The sequence below is a fragment of the Cryptotermes secundus genome, unplaced genomic scaffold, assembly GCF_002891405.2.
Source record: "Cryptotermes secundus unplaced genomic scaffold, Csec_1.0 scaffold239, whole genome shotgun sequence".
NCBI classification, from domain to species: domain Eukaryota; kingdom Metazoa; phylum Arthropoda; class Insecta; order Blattodea; family Kalotermitidae; genus Cryptotermes; species Cryptotermes secundus.
In genome coordinates, this window is record NW_019734314.1 from 787,162 (window position 1) to 803,617 (window position 16,456).

Consider the following 16,456-nt stretch of genomic DNA (forward strand, 5'->3'; position numbering starts at 1 on the left):
GGCCATTATCTCCGTAACCGTTCAACTTTGGACATAGGTGTTTTGGGTTATATCGGCATACTTTAACATAAGGAACACCCTCCCGAAGTTTGGCACATTCCTCCTGGGACACCCTGTATATATATATGAATCGTATCTGTCTGATTCCTGAGCGGTTCATTCCTTCTTGGAAATGAACGACTGTTCACTCGTTCGTGACCTATTACATAACTTACGTTCATAGATCGTGTGAACTCTTTCATCTTACATTTTTTTCCCTGGCACTACAGCCCCAGTGGACCTAGGCCTACCTCCATGAACTTCTCCGTCCGTCTTACATATATATATATATATATATAAATTCTTGATTGGCATTTGATGTACGAGTAAATGAATTCAAAATTTCAGTACCACAATGCCCCACTCATTACTCTCCTCCGGGAAATGGTGACATACTCGACATTGTGGTCCATCAGAATATCAGATTTCCAGGTGTGATCGATTCTGACATCTTGGACTTACTTCACCTACCAATGGCACTCCACACACCGGATTACATTAAAATTAAGAAACGTTCGGATCCAGCTGAAAAATTCAGACTGGAAACGATTTCAAAGCATTGCCTCTGATTTAGGATCACCTAGAATCGTAATTAACTCGGTGGAAGACGCCGATAAAGCGACCCGCGACTGTACAACCTCTCTAGCCTCGGCATATAGGCAGTCGACAATAAACTTACGCTTCCTAACACAAACAATCATATTCTTCCCGGATCAGATCGTTGGTTAAAACACAAGCATAAACCATGAAAACTTTGACAAGAAACCCAGGATCCAGCATGTAAAACGGCAGTCAACTGGGTCAAGAAAACGATCAGAAAAGTGATCCGCAGAAAGGAACTTTGACGATGGGAAACGAAAATAGAAAACTGCGAGGTCAGACCTCAAGCAATATGGCCTATTGCGAAATCTCCCTTGAAGGGAGACGGACCAAAGGTACCAACTACTCTTGCTCCTTCAGTCATCCGTTAGAGAAAGCCAGCACGTTAGCTGACTGTTTGGAAGATCAGTTCACACCCCATGACCTGTGTGACGACGACCATAAGCGGAGAAAGGATAGACAGCATTACAAATTAATACCTCAGACACCTTCCAAGGAGACCACTGGTACACCTCATACATTTGATTAAACGCTGCATTCAGCTTTCGCATTTTTCGACGTCTTGAAAGGAAACAGAGGTGATACCCTTAATGGAACCTGGTAAGGGCTCTGAATTCCTCCTGATTCTACGTCCGATTAGCCTCTTGTTCACGACAGGCAAACTATCTATGAAAGTTATACTAAAAATTGTCCAAAGGAACGCTCAAGAAGGATACCTGTTTAATGCAAGCCAGTTTGGTTTCCATGCACGTCACAGCACAGCCTTACAAAATATGAGGCTTAAGGACAACGTGACCCTTAATTTAAACAACAATATGTCTATGGCTGCAGTATTCTTGGATATCGTGAAAGCCTTTGACAGTACATGGCACCCTGGCTTGCTATATGAACTATCTAAATCGGAATTTTCAGCCAGTCTTATCAGGCTTTTAGCTCTTTTCTCCCGTAAAGGAAATTCAGAGTTTCGGTAGAATGCGAAATGTCTACGCCAAGGAAAATGCAAGCAGGGAAGGTGGGGCTCAGAGTTCCGTCCTCTCTCCAACATTGTACAGTACATACATGATAGCCTCCAAACATCGGGTGTTTATCTGGCCCTCTCTGTAGATGACAAATGTATGTATGCCATGGATCAGAAAGCTGCAGCGCGGTCTGAATTAAACTGAGACGTGATGCAAACGCTGCAACATTAAAACCAATGAAGATACAACACGCGCCGTCTACTTCTTTCAGACTTAGACCACCTGAGCTTCATCTCACACTTAACGGACGGAACTTCCCTTTTGTGAATGATGTAAAATGCCTCGGTGTAATCTTCGACAAAAGGAATGCACGGAGAGGGTTTGTAGAAATTATCGAAATAAAGGTCTTCAGAGCATCCATTAGAGACTATTCCCCATTTAGACTGCGCGATTAAGCTCTAACACTAAACCAACCCTTCGTAAATCACTAATTAGATTAGTAATCACTTATACGAGGGTATGAATGTATGAGGGGTAGGCCTTCCCGGCCCTTGCACCGCGACCTAGAGTGGTCTATTGTGCCTGTCAATAAGTAAGTTACAAATGGATATAGAACACAAACAAATAAGAGTACTGATTTGAAAAATGCTTTTATTTCTCAACATAATCTCCCTATACATTGAGGCACTTGTCCCATCGTTTCACAAGCCCCTGAAAACCAGCAGCATAAAATTCTTCTGGCTGCTATCGGAACCAGGTGGTGTCTTCGCTTTCTACAGCTTCAACGTCAGTGAAGTGTTCAGCCGAAAGATTATGTTTAAGAGGGCCAAACAAATGGAAGTCGCTTGGAGCAAAGTCGGGGCTATACGGAGGATGCTCGAGGACTTCCCACTTGAAATTTCGCAGCGTCTCATTTGTCTTATTGGCAGTATGAGGACGCGCGTTGTCATGCAAGAGCAACACGCCTTTGGTGAAGAGTCCTGGTCGCTTCCGTTGAATGGCCTTACGAAGTTTCCTGACGATGTTACAGTAGGAGTCGGCATTTACGGCTGAACATTTTCCCGACGATGAAGCTGTAGAAAGGGGAGTCACCGCCTGATTCCGACAGCAGCCCAAAGAACTTTATGCTGCTGGTTTTCAGGGGCTTGTGAAAGGATGGGACAAGTGCCTCAATGTACAGGGGGATTATGTTGAGAAATAAAAGCATTTTTCAAATCAATATTCTTATTTGTTTAAATTCTATATCCATTTGTAACTTGCTTATTGGCTTACCTACGTTCTCTCCCCCTTCTGGGAATTTGCTGCAGATATCCACCTTTTAAAATTGCAGCGCTTGCAAAACAAGGTTCTCCACAACACCGGTAAATTTCTAAAGTGTACACAGGTGCGTGAGGTGCACATGGCCTTCCAAGTACCGTATATTTACAATTTTTTTCCCCACTTGGCACTACAGCCCCAGTGGGCCTAGGCCTACCTCCATGAACTTCTCCGTTCACTTCGGTTTACTAGATCTTACACATACGATAGGACTCCTTGGGCGGGTGATCAGCTCGTCGCAAGGCCTCTACCTGTACACAAACACAGAAAAACGCACACAGACATCCATGCCCTGAGTGGAATTCGAACCCACGATCCCGGCTTCCGAGAGAGCGAAGACAGTGCATGCCATATTTATGATTACATAACGAAATTATGCGGGCAACAAGCAGAGGTCATACAAAATCATAAACATGCAAATGTTCACGACATCGGAAAAGGCGAAGCCCGACACAGAAAATATAAGAGGCTTAAGCTTGGCGGCCCGAGCGGTCTAAAGCATGCACTGTCTTTGCTCGCTCGGAAGCCGGGATCGTGGGTTCGAATCCCATTCAGGGCATGGATGTTTGTGTGCGTTTTTCTGTGTTTGTCTACAGGTAGAGAGGCCTTGCGACGAGCTGATCACTCGCCCAAGGAGTCCTACCGTATGTATAAGATCTAGAAAAACCGAAGTGGACGGAGTTCATGGAGGTAGGCCTAGGCCCACTGGGGCTGTAGTGCCAAGGGGAAGGGGGGGAAGCTTGGAGGCGGTCGAGCGTAACACTAATCAAGTGCCAGACTTTGTATATAGTTTACGTACATACATATATACTAGAGTTACATATAAAACTGTAAATATTAGGCATACACAAGGAACCAGAATATTTACAACTGACTACGTAGAATGCCGGAATGTAAAATTGTAAATATAGATGACATGTACTACTGATTTTGACAGTGGTAAATATGACTGCGCTGGCGAGGGCCAGCAGAAATTGTTAACGACAGACTCGTGCTCTCGTCAGAGGAGGCGCCTCACATGTCTGACAGTACCAAAAATCTAGCCCTAGTCCCCATACAAGGCTGGAAACCAAGACAGACTGGCCGCTTGACTGTTGGTCGTAACGTAACTTTGACACCAAAGCATAGTTAAAAATACTTTCAGAAACTTTCTTCTGCAATGGTAATGCAACCTCTTTAGACTTTACACTGTATATTCTAATTCCATACTTTCTACCTAGACGAATAACGCTATGCGAAATGTTTAAATAAAATGCTTAATTTGTCATACGCATTCCGATTAATTAAGCCTACATACTTCATAAAATGCTAACGATGAGCAGTTATACTAGTAAAACTAGCCTTTAAAGATCTGTCTTTGAGGTTATGATCATCGCGTGCACATGGCTCTGACTGACAAAAATCAACTTACGTGAGGTATTTCTCCGCTTCGGAAAATGCAAATTCACCAGATAAAGTTCACATTGTGCCAAAATAAAAGAACAGATTCAAACACACTTTTGAAGGATTACCTTATCACTCCGCACTAACACAAACTCACGCACTTCACAACCTCCACGTTACCGCCTTTTTACAGGTCACGCAATTACAGTGGTTACAGTCATCTGTGATTGGGCGCGTTTTCGCTTATTACTGGATAAAAACGAAGCACTCTGGTCTTCGGCAATTTTTACAAAAGAATTCAATACGGACTTACATCAGTGGCAATGGAACTGTCTTTTTCTAAGGGGCGAAAGGGATAGTAATCAGGCAAGAGGGCAAACGTCTTGCTCTTCAGCAAAGATGCCACCCGTTTTGAAGTATACTGATAGAAATATCAACCTATCAGATCTGCCTTTTTGCTAGATGCCTGCAACTGCATCATATCCTTACGCTCATTTATATTTGTGTTCTATATAATTTTGTTCAATTTTATTGAATTTCATGCCCACTAAATATTAATGGCCCTGCACTGGTAATGGAATTTTGATGTAAGCACAGTCAATTTCGCATTTCATTTCGTTCTCTATAACCAATTTACTTTGCGCACATTACTCCAAATTTCTTGGAAGGGAGGGCCTGCCCTTGCCTAACACTTCAGCAGATTCTCATGCCCCCACCCCCACAACTATAAGCTCCACCTCCAATGGCATACACCTCCTACAAGGCAAAAATTTGAAGCGGCTGACACTGGATTTGAGAGGCGGTGTAACATTAATTTACTTTCCTTGCACCCCACCGCCCCCCGCCCCTGCCATATGACTGGCCAGCAAAATTCACATATTTGAACTGAATTAGTGAATTTCTACTTGAGTTATTCAACACAGCTGTTTCAATGGATATGGAGCATCAAATTGGATGGGAAGATAATAATGAATTACAGGCAGGCAAAGCTCTGAAAGGAGGCAGCACTTACCTGGAAAACAAAACAAAAAAAGAGAACGGAATATCTTGAATAATCAGTTACCCAGCCAAGTCTGAAACTGTGTATCTCCCAAATATGAGTTTAGGGTTAACAATGCACCAACCTGCTGGACTGTTGCCTTTGTGTGCACACTCGTATTTCTCTTGTATGAATTGTTCAAAAATTATGTATAAAGATATGAGGTATGAGTATAATATAGATTAGGTCGCTGAGGTTCAGTTCTCAGTAAATTTATTTTCACTCGCATATCCAGAATGGCAGTTGTATCCACATAGCCCCGTGTCACATAGATACTTGTAATTTTTGTCTTACAAACAATATTTCATACATAATGCATAGGCATGTTTATGTGTTCCAAATTTCACTTGCCTAGTGCCAATGGTTAAACCTGTACCACCATCAAACCTTCAGCTGAAAATATTTTTTCAGGTATGGCCACCATGTCACTGTACATTCTATGGAATTACCTAAACAAAAATAGCATATACTATACACACATCATTTCAGGATCTGAAATTAAGATGCTTAGTGTCAGTCTCACAAGTTCGCATATCTGCCATGCTGAGAAATTAAGAAATATGACTCTGGCACAGCCCCCAGTATCAAACTTCTAATATCTGACACCGTACATTCTGGTATAAGACCGTACATTCTGGTATAAGTTCACTGACATTTCAGAAATATATACTAACTCCATCTCCAAGGTTGAAGGGTTAATCAAAGAGTGTTAATATCAAGATCCAAGAAAATTATTCAACTGGTTCACAACTTGAAAGAGGGGAAACAGACAGGATGATGATTTTATAAGTCATCTCTTACATTTACCTTACTCTTACCTTAATTTACTTACTTACTTACTCATGGAGCTGAGCCCTTCTTGAGGAGCCAACAATTCTGCAGCTACTCAAGAATTTCCCAGCATTTTATGGAACCCGAAGGTTCATCACCATGTTCACAATAGCCCTCCACTGGTCCCTATCCTGAGCCAGATCTATCCGATCCATACCATCCCATCCTCTCTCTCTAAGATCCATTCCAATATTGTCCACCCACCCATGCCTTGGTCTTCCCTGTGGTCTCTTTCCTTCTGGCTTTCCCACCAATATACTATATGCATTTCTCTTTGCCCTCATTCGTGCTACATGACCTGCCAACCTCATCAATCTTTGACTTGATCATTCTAATTATACTTGGAGAAGAGTACAAGTTATGAAGCTCCTCATTATGTAGTTCTCTCCAACCTCCTGTCACTTCATCTATCTTCGGTCCAAATACTCTCCTCAACACCCTGTTCTCAAACACCCTCAGTCTATGTTCCTCCCTTAATGTCAGAGACCAAGTTTCACACCAATACAGAACCACAGGCAAAATTATAGTTTTGTATATTCTAATTTTTATGTTTTTGAACGACAAGAAGACAAAAGGTTCTGGACTGAATGGTAGCAAGCATTACCCGAGGTCAATCTCCTCTTAATTTCCTCCTGAATCGTGTTTTGATCTGTTATCGTTGTTCCCAAATACCTGAACTGCGCCACATTTTCAAAACATCTGTTTCCTATCTTTGTCATGATTTTGCCCTGCATTTTGGTGATGAGACAGTAACATATACTTAGTTCTCTGTGTTTACTTCTAGTCCAACCTCTTTACTTGCGTCAATTAAAGTTTGTGTGTTTTTCTTTATGGTATCTGTATTATCACCCAGTAGATTCACATCATCGGCATAGACCAACAGCTGATGTGTCCCATTTACTTTCAGTCCCACCTGGTTTCCCTGGACCTTCCTAATTGCATATTCTAAGGCAAAGTTGAAAAGGAGTGGTGATAAAGCATCTCCTTGTTTTAGACCATTCTGGATAGGAAATTTATCAGACAAATGTTTACCTACACGGACTTTACTATACATTTCGTTTAAACACATTTTAATCAACCTAACTAGTTTCATGGGTATCCCAAACTCTATCAGAATACTGTACAATACTTCCCTCCTAACTGAATAATAGGCTTTCTTGAAGTCTTATGAATAGCTGATGTACTGTCTCATCGTACTCCCATTTTTCTCCAATATCTGATGAATGCAAAAGATCTGATCTGTAGTTGATCTGTTACGTTGAAACCCAGACTGATGATATCCAATAATAACTCTTACCTTAATAATATAAATAAACAAAAAATTATTTGACAGTCTTTAACTTACCCATGCTTCAATTGCCACAAATACTTGATTATCTTCTAGGTTTTCAAAGTTTAAACATAGTCTGTACAACATAATTATACAATACAACTTAGAAGACTGCTTAGTTAGAAAGACGGTAATTGCTCATACAATAGTTTAACCTTCTCAGGATTACAAACATATCCACCCTGACACTGATCAGTCTTATCCCTTATTTATTGGATGATTATAAATGACCATGAACATTATTTATAATTTATTCTTGGTTATTTTTAATTTCAATAATCTTATATTTCGATATTACTGGAACTTTACTGTGATCTACAATATCATATTTCATTGTCTGGGACATGCAATATGGTGTTTATGTTCAAATTTCTAGATTCTGGAATGGCCAAGGCATCTCAAGTTCTCACATTTATGAGCAGTCATTAATTTAGCTCGGGTACAGGAAACCGGACGCGCCTACAAAAGTCAGTGAAAAGGACAGGTCAGAACTCGTTACAATTGCCTGTGAATGAGGGCCATTATGACTGAGTTGCCTCGCTCAAACTTCCCTATGGGAGATGGAATGACATGTATATGTCCACACCATGGAGAATTTGAATTTCTCGAATTCCCAGCATGAGGTGTGCAAGCCATTCCACAAGAAGTCTTTCACCATTTTCTGAAGTGTACGGACATGACCCTTGCATGCTCCATGACATAGTTTGCAGATCAAGTAATATATTGTAACTGTAAGCATTAACATACAATAAATTAAATAAGTGAATAAACATCAAGTTGGATCAACTCCCAGAATATCACTTAATTCAGCATCGCTACCCTGAGTCTCATGCTAACCGACCCAGCTAGTTTCCCGTACCTATACCGACCTTCCTTAGTTTGATCTGTGAGGACAACTTGCAGTGATCATCATACACTATCCTAAGGTAGAAATAGGTGTAGCAGGGATAGCACCATTCCGACTAAGCTAATATAACAAAGGTGGGTTGGAAAAGAGCGGTGTTATTGCAAATACTGATGTTTTCATAATTGGAGCATATCTTCTTTGTTACAAGATTTTCCTAGTAGCTTCTGCCATCACTGGTGATCCTGCTGATTTTTTCTGCTAGATAATGTCATTTATTTCTTACAGCCATGCATTTTCTACTGTTGGCTAGATACTCCAGACTCAGAAACACCCAGTCATCAAGTTTAATTATGCACTTAAGATTATGATAATGCTTCTTTCCAACATATCAGATCTAGAGTTAATTAAATTTAGAAGTTGGAAATGATTTAATTTTAATTAGTTTACTAAGTATGTCTAGTTTCAGGGAATTTTAGTTCCACTGCCTGTCCAAAATAGAAGCCTTCCACATGCTAACGTACTTTTGCACACCTGGGATTTCTTAATGTCCTCTCCACTTGTACTCTGATGCAGCTTGCTATTTTTTCTAGGCATGATCAACATATGAACTTGCAGAATTAGACATAATTAACTAAAATGACTTTGTTACATAGCCAATGTGGCAGCAGGCTCCGTAGTCTAGGGGTAATGTTCCCACCTCATGACTCAAGTTACGCGGGTTCAAACCTGGCGGAGGTTGTGGAATTTTTAAGGGCGGAAAAATTCAAGGAACAAGTCCTCCGGGAGGGACTTTGAACCGTGGGTCCCGTGTCATAGATTTACGGCACGTAAAAGATTCTCGTGTCTCTAGGAGACCTCTGAGCAAAATTAGGCAAAAAGTTTCCCACCCAAGTAGTTTCCAATGCCTCCGGTAGATGGGGACGTTATCGGGTACCAATGCCAGTAGAGGGCTGACCTCGCTGGCAGAAAGGGGAGAATTATAGGGTACCACTGCCAATAGAGGGCCGACCTCACTGGCAGAAAGGGGAGATAGCGGGCACCAGTATCGGTAGGGTATGGCGACAGCAGAAAATAAAGGTGGACATACAATAGAATAAAGGGGGACATACATGGGGAAACCCACCCCCTCTACACTCAATAACTGAATATAGCCAATGTGGCACTCAGTGTAGCTCAGTAAGCTGCAGCTACATACATTTGAATCAAACTGTAAATCAGAGCAAATAATAAGCAAGATGATAGACCTGCAAGTAATGGATCAAGTTATACAAACAAAACAAATTAAACGTTTCTAGATCCCTCCCTTAAAAAGATAAAGCTCATCCAAATAAAACTCTGAAAGCCAGTTCTTATCTCCACAAGAACACATTTCTATTACACAGATCTCGGTTAATGATGTTTAGGTACATCATCGGTTCCTTCTGAAAACCAAATGAGCCCCAAAAATAAACTGTGGATGAAATGTGGTGTTATTTAACGTAAGAGGTACTACTGGCCTCTAATTGGTTAATGAGAGGCACAGTATGCTTTATGCTGCTGTAATTTACTGAGTAAAATTCTGTCTGCTCCAGAAAGTAGTCCCCTCTATATAATACTTGTTCCTATTTTCAAAACTCTAATTTTATAAAACTAAAGTAAAGTTAAACTTATGTCTAAGCATCATGAATGAATGTACAAAGGTATAAGGAGGTAAAGCTCGCCACATTCTCAGGGCTTTACATTAGAAGGCATATGGTAAGCTTATCCTTGTCACCTAAATAGCTACCATTCTCTTCTGGACAAGAAGCATGGTAGGTCCCAGAGCTGTTTTGAATGTTACGGTGAAGAGAAAAAAAACTACCACTCCTTTTTTTTTATGTGTTTCATTCTGTTCTGCCACACTAACAATTACAAAGATAAAAACAACTCCGTTCAGTATGACTATTTAAGTTTTTCCACTTGAAAACTCAGCACCCTTCCATGTTTCGATCCTTACAGATCATCTTCAGAGGGAACATCAATACTTATTCGGAAACCGCTATCAAAATAGGTGTTCTGAGTGCTAAATAACATACACACATAATATACACAATATTCAACTTTTTACAATCACAGCAGCCTTCCTAGTATTAAAACTTTTAAAGTTTTTTAAAAACTTTGTTAAGTTAAAATTTATAAACCATGCAGGTTTGTGTCACTTCTCCTATCGTCTTTCTTGGAGGGGGCTGAACTTGTACCCCCTGTCTATCTTGAGAAGGAAATTCTTAGTATCGTCCATGTTTGTTTGGCTTGCTGTGTTGTTTTCACTGTTCACAGTGTTATCTTCATATTCATCTTATGAATCAAAGCCTGGATCACTTTACTGTCAGTTCTACAACTACATGGAACATTTTTCAATGGTCAGTAAAAATCTGGAAGTGAACATGGAAATTCTCTGCTTCTGAAGCTTTCAACACATGCACAGCTTTATTCTACTAGTTACAGATCCTTGCATAAAAATAGTCAAAACATAATTTTATGCCATTCTATGACTAGAATTACATTATTCTACAACATCCTATTTAATCATAATATCATGAGGTCTTTTATTAAAGTGAATAAATTGAATGTGTAGTACAAATCCATTCAGTGTCCCACATTTCAACCCATGAACCAATGGATAGATTTTGATGAAATTTTATATGACACATTCTTACAATGAGCTATGCAGCCACTTTGATTTTCATAAAGATTGGCATCACAGAAGTATACTTTCATGCCAGAGTAAATGTGTACTGGCACAGCATTATGCCTATTCAAAAAATGTCTCAAATGAAAATTGCTTCTCTAATTGAGAAAACTGCTAGACAAATTCTGAATGAATTTGATACTGGACATCCAAATAAAGAGTTACATTCTTACACAACCAGGGACTGTATACTCCAGTACTGATTTTCAAACTCATGTTCATATAGAAATGATCATATCTTGGCTGCACGGTCTAAGGCATACACCATTTTCGCCCTCTTGAACACTGGGGTTGCGGACTCAAATCCCACTCAAGGCATGGATGTCTGTATGAGTTGTTACTTTTTGTGTTGTTCTGTGTCTAGGTAGTGGCCTTGCAATGGGCTTATCCCCATCCAAGGAGTCCTACCAACTGTGTATATGAACTAAGAAACTGAAAAAGCAGCCAAGGTCCAAAGGGCAGTAGAGCTATAGAGAAAGAAAGAAAGAAATTATCATATCTTATGATATGTAACAGTGAAATTTATGAGATAGGTTTCACAGAGAAAGAGGGGTCACAAGAACGAACAGCGGGAAACTGCAGAAATAAGGAAAGAAAATGAAAACATCAGGGGGCAGGAAAGTTAAGAATAAAATTATATATTGAATTTCAACAGTAGCTAACAACAGCAAAAGAAGCAAAGGGTCAAACCATCTTCAGGGTTTGAGACCCCTTCTGCTTCTAATATAATCCCCCATTTTTGTAAGCCACTTTCTTTGCTTGTTCCCTGCTTCATGCTAGTNGTAAGAAGTTGTTAGCCATGATGAAGCTAGGCTGAATGTTGATGTAACGTGTAAAGTGCAGACATGCTTTGTTTCTATTACAGAGAAGCAGTGCTTCTCCTCTTGTTTATTAATAATAAACCGTAAGGACATGTTAATAACTGAAGTGTAGTGTTTTTACTATAACAGTAGCTATACTAGCATAGGTTTTCCAATGACTGAGGTTAGTTCTTTCTAAGGGACCCTTCACTTGAGGATGGAAACAGTTCCAGTTTCTGAAACCTTGGGTTCCTAGTTTTTTGGGATACCAGATGATGAAGAAAATCCAAAACCCCAGTAATTCCAAATTAAAGCAACATGTAACTCCAGAAGATCAGCTGCCTTTCAAGACTGCATGGTGTTATATCCCAGAAAACAGAACTCTTCATAACCAATTCTCTGCAAACTTCATATCATATTCACATAAAAATCTTCAAGAAAAGGTCTTTAAGCCTGAATATACACTAGCTTTAGGTTGTAATAAAATGTGAGAGAGATCATGTTGACTTGCGAGATGAAACACATGAGAATCGTGAGGTATAAAATATTTGAGGCTGTATTTGATAGTAACAAAACCAACTGTTTGGACCTAAAAGGCATTAAGGAGGCTGGAGATATATACACAATAAGCAGCCTCATAATCTGGGCATTTAACCACGTATTATTTATCTTGATGAAGTAAAGGACAAGATGGGCCAGGCACACGAGAGATATGAAATGCAAACACAATTTTTCAGAAAAACCTGAAGCGAAAAGATAATTTAGGAGACACAGGTGTAGATGAGATGATAATATTGAAAGGTATCTTACAGAAATACGATATAAGGATGTGAAACGTGTGAAATGAATTCATCTGGCTCAAAACATGAACCAAAGATGGATTCTTGTGAAGAGTAATGGGGAATCTGGTCCCATAAAAGGTACTAATTTCCAGACTACCCGAGAAACTATTCAGTTCTCAAGAAGTAATGCATTCCATGGTGTTAGTCACAATAAAAGTAATATCTTCCTATTACAGCTCATATGCTATATATTTCCATACATTTAAAAAAATGCAAGACCAACTGTAATTCTCAGATTTTCACTTTCTACCTCAATTACCTCTTCTAAACAGAGTCAAAACTTTTACATCCATTAGATTTGTATCAGTGGTTCGACTGCAAGCAGGTTCACAGGTCTGCCATCAATGGAACTCAAAATAGACCAAGCACAGCTATAACGGAGCTGGTGTAGGAACGCTCATGAGTGGGGAATCTAGATGGTCCATATTTGCTGGGACATGGGGTACGTCTTGTTGGCTCCCAATTCTTTCTTGCAGGGAATCATAGAGCCTGTGTACTGCTTCATTATGCTGAAAGAAAAGAAAGGAAACCAATCAGATTTTCTGGAGAGCAATATAATCAGAAACATTAATTACATTGTGTCATTTGAGGCTGTCACAGCAGTGCCTATGAACATAACTGTCTTCTAGGACACCGCACAATGTTGTCTGGCAAAAGTTTACAAAGATTTTGGACAAACATCAGTAAAATTCTACCAAACTACATGGTGTCACATCCCAGAAAGAGTTATCTTGAACCACACTACTAATTACATACTTCAGATGTGCAAAGAGCAAAACTGTTAAAACTTTATCACAAAAACAAGCACACTAAAATACAGTTCAACATCTCATGGCACACTAAACTATGTAATGTTTTATTATGAGAGGGTGACTGTGGAACAATTGGTGGAATGAAGATTGGCAGGGTAAACCAAAGTGCTCGGGGAAAACCTGCTCCAGCGCCACTTTGTCCACCACAAATCCCACTTGACCAGACTCGGGATCGAACCCGGGCCGCCACAATGGGAAGTCAGCGACTAACTGCTTGAGCTATGGCGTGACCTGGACTGAGCTAAGTCAGACAAGTGTTATGTATTTCAATTTCTTTTCATAAAACTTGAGCTGATAAACAACATGATACAGTCCGTTTCAAAATGTGACTGTGTACTAGCCTTGCACTTAAGTTGTGGTCTATACATACCTGGCTGGGCTGCATTATCACACTACATCCTGTAGCAGTTTTACCGTAAGAGTTTATTCCTAATATCAGACATGCTACATCAAATTTGTTTCTTTCATTTTTACCTGACTGGTTGGTTGCAAAGCCTTAACAAGTGTCTGAAGCCGGACCGCTGGAAGTTTTGGGTAAATATACCATAAGAGTTTTAGCAAGTGTTTAGGCACATTATCACGGGCCAAACCCGCAAAGAAGAACTCATCAAATATTACAGTACAAAAGTCTTCTGCTGAAAACTCATCATTCATGTGTATTAGCAGAGAGACCTGTAAAAATAGGGGAAAAAAAATGTCAGACTATTACATTCTCTTACAAAAATTTTTGTTTTGCGAAACACAACCCCTGGTTCCAGAAAAAAATATGAAAATATGTGTGCATTAAATACGCTCTGAAAGCCTAGATGCGCTTGAGTTTATATGTAACCTTAATAACACAAGCTAAAACAGATATTCTCACAGTAAGCATATTCCTTTGTAATCAGCTACTCTTTTCCCTCCCAAACATCTTTCTCTTATTCATTGGCTGGGCCAAACTATTGTAGAGTTGAGAAACTTCGTCTCTATGGTGGAAAACAATGGCACCATTTCTGGCGAACCAACAATGTCATTTGAAATAAAACAGTTCTGAAGAATAAACTGAGAGCATTACTTAACCCCAAATGTGTACTTACCAATGAGTGAAGAAATGGATCTTCGAATGCTCTGTCATTTTTGCAGTTTGCCAATGTGCCCAAAACTCTCATGAGTCCAACACGATCTTTCTGCCTAGCCGTATGTAATGTGTAGTACATGGCAAGTATACTGGCCACACTGCTTTCTTGAACATATGCCTGACATGCATCTGGAGGTGGACCTGAAGTGCAAGCATTCTGTTCTAACTATAGGAATGCTGAAAGTAAAATCATCTTGCTTCGTTGTCTTTGTGTTCATACGCATGAATGTATGTTGGGGCAACATTTAACTTTCCCAATTTGCTGTAGCAATTCTGTTCACCATAAAATACTAAGCGAGTAATGTAAGACAATTTTCTACTTGCATGAAATTGACAGTATTTTTATTCCAAGAAGAGCCAAGCAGTCCATAAATACAACAAAGACTAGATAATAACATCCTGAAAACTGGGAAACAAAAGTAAGTTAGTAGATAAAACTTATTCTCAATTTACCTGAAGACAAGAAAGCATCTGATACACAAGATAATAAAAATAATCATTAGTGTCTATACCATACACTCAGATGGTGTTGATTATTTCTCAACATGCTTCACATAAATGTTACTCTACTGGTTCCCTGGTATCGTGTACAGCCATTGTTAGTCAACGGCTGTGGGATAAGCAAATATACCACGGCCGTTACTGGGTAATGGACGCAAACAAATGCCTCCACAACAACAAATCAACACGCAACAACATAGCAACTGTTGGAAATGGTGTTTTCTACAAGGGTCTGTGCCTCGACTAGGTAACTTTACAGAGAAAAAGTCCTGAGTGTTCAACAAGACCTCCAATATGGCAATTCTGGTCCCCAAGTGTTGAAAATAGGACCCAGCATCTTTCTGCTGATGATTTGGCCTCAAAAACGATTTCAAGCCAGTATATCTCTTCTTGGTATATCCAAGATTCCTTTGGTAGTAAATTTTCCTCTCCTACACAACTAGTCATTGCGCATACATTTTTACCTTACATGGTATTTCTTTGTATAATATACATTAATCGCAATATGAGTATGCCATTTTACCAGAATGTTCAATAATGGTGATTGCAGATTCTCTTTCATCTGGTGGCAATTTGCTATTCAGCATTCGAACCTGATCATCAACCATCAGAGACATGAGAGCTGGCAAAAACTTGGTAACTATTTGGCTATCCAACTTTGGTTCTCGAAATTCCTGCGAACACCAAAATGAAATAAAAATATTGTTAATTTTACAGCCTTGTGAATTTTAGAGACTGGTTCATATGCCCTTCAATCCAAGCCATGCAGCAAAAGAACATGAATGCAAATGCAAGAAACAGTACATGCTACAGCTTAAATTGTCAGTTCCTATTCTTAACTCACCCTAGTTCATAATTAAAAAGTGCTCATGACTCATTACATTATACTTTTCCCAGAGGTAAAACCACTATAAATAATAATATATTCATCATGACCACTGACTGCAGCAAATGAGCTAAATGATAAAATATAAATCACATAAACATTGGCAGAAATAAAAACATCATCATCATCATCATCATCAGTAATCTGTCAAGACGACAGGTCCACAGTCTCTTTCAAAACAATTCCTCCACTTAATGCGATCTAGAGCTTTCTCCTTCAAATGACAGTATCCTTTTCTGTCCCCAAGGTCATCCAGCATCTTCTTATGTCTTCTTCCTCGTCTTCTTGTCACTTCTATCCGCCCATCTATCTTTCCTTCGATAGCTTCTTTTAGAAGGCAGTTTCTGCGTAAAACATGACCAATCCAATTAGCCTTCCGTTTTCTTATTTCATGTAGGATATTCCTCTGCTCACTGACTCTAATTAACACTTCTTCATTTCTCACA

The 16,456-nt window shown here is 39.6% G+C and overlaps 1 protein-coding gene across 3 annotated transcripts in view; it reads right to left on the reverse strand.

Moving 5' to 3' along the window:
* Nucleotides 1-11,485: 11,485 nt before the first annotated feature.
* The window catches only part of LOC111868524 (negative elongation factor B), a 21,937-nt gene continuing 16,966 nt past the window's right edge, over nt 11,486-16,456 (reverse strand). For 2 of the 3 annotated variants that reach the window (XM_023859232.2, XM_023859231.2), the window contains exons 9-12: nt 15,648-15,798; nt 14,583-14,764; nt 13,981-14,178; nt 11,846-13,203 (exon numbers count right to left, since the gene is read on the reverse strand). In XM_023859232.2, the coding sequence (XP_023715000.1) occupies nt 13,066-13,203; nt 13,981-14,178; nt 14,583-14,764; nt 15,648-15,798 (669 nt within the window). In that variant the 3' untranslated portion in view covers nt 11,846-13,065. Of the gene's footprint in view, nt 11,520-11,845; nt 13,204-13,980; nt 14,179-14,582; nt 14,765-15,647; nt 15,799-16,456 lie in introns of those variants that run through there. The other variant, XR_002843521.2, reaches the window with a different exon arrangement.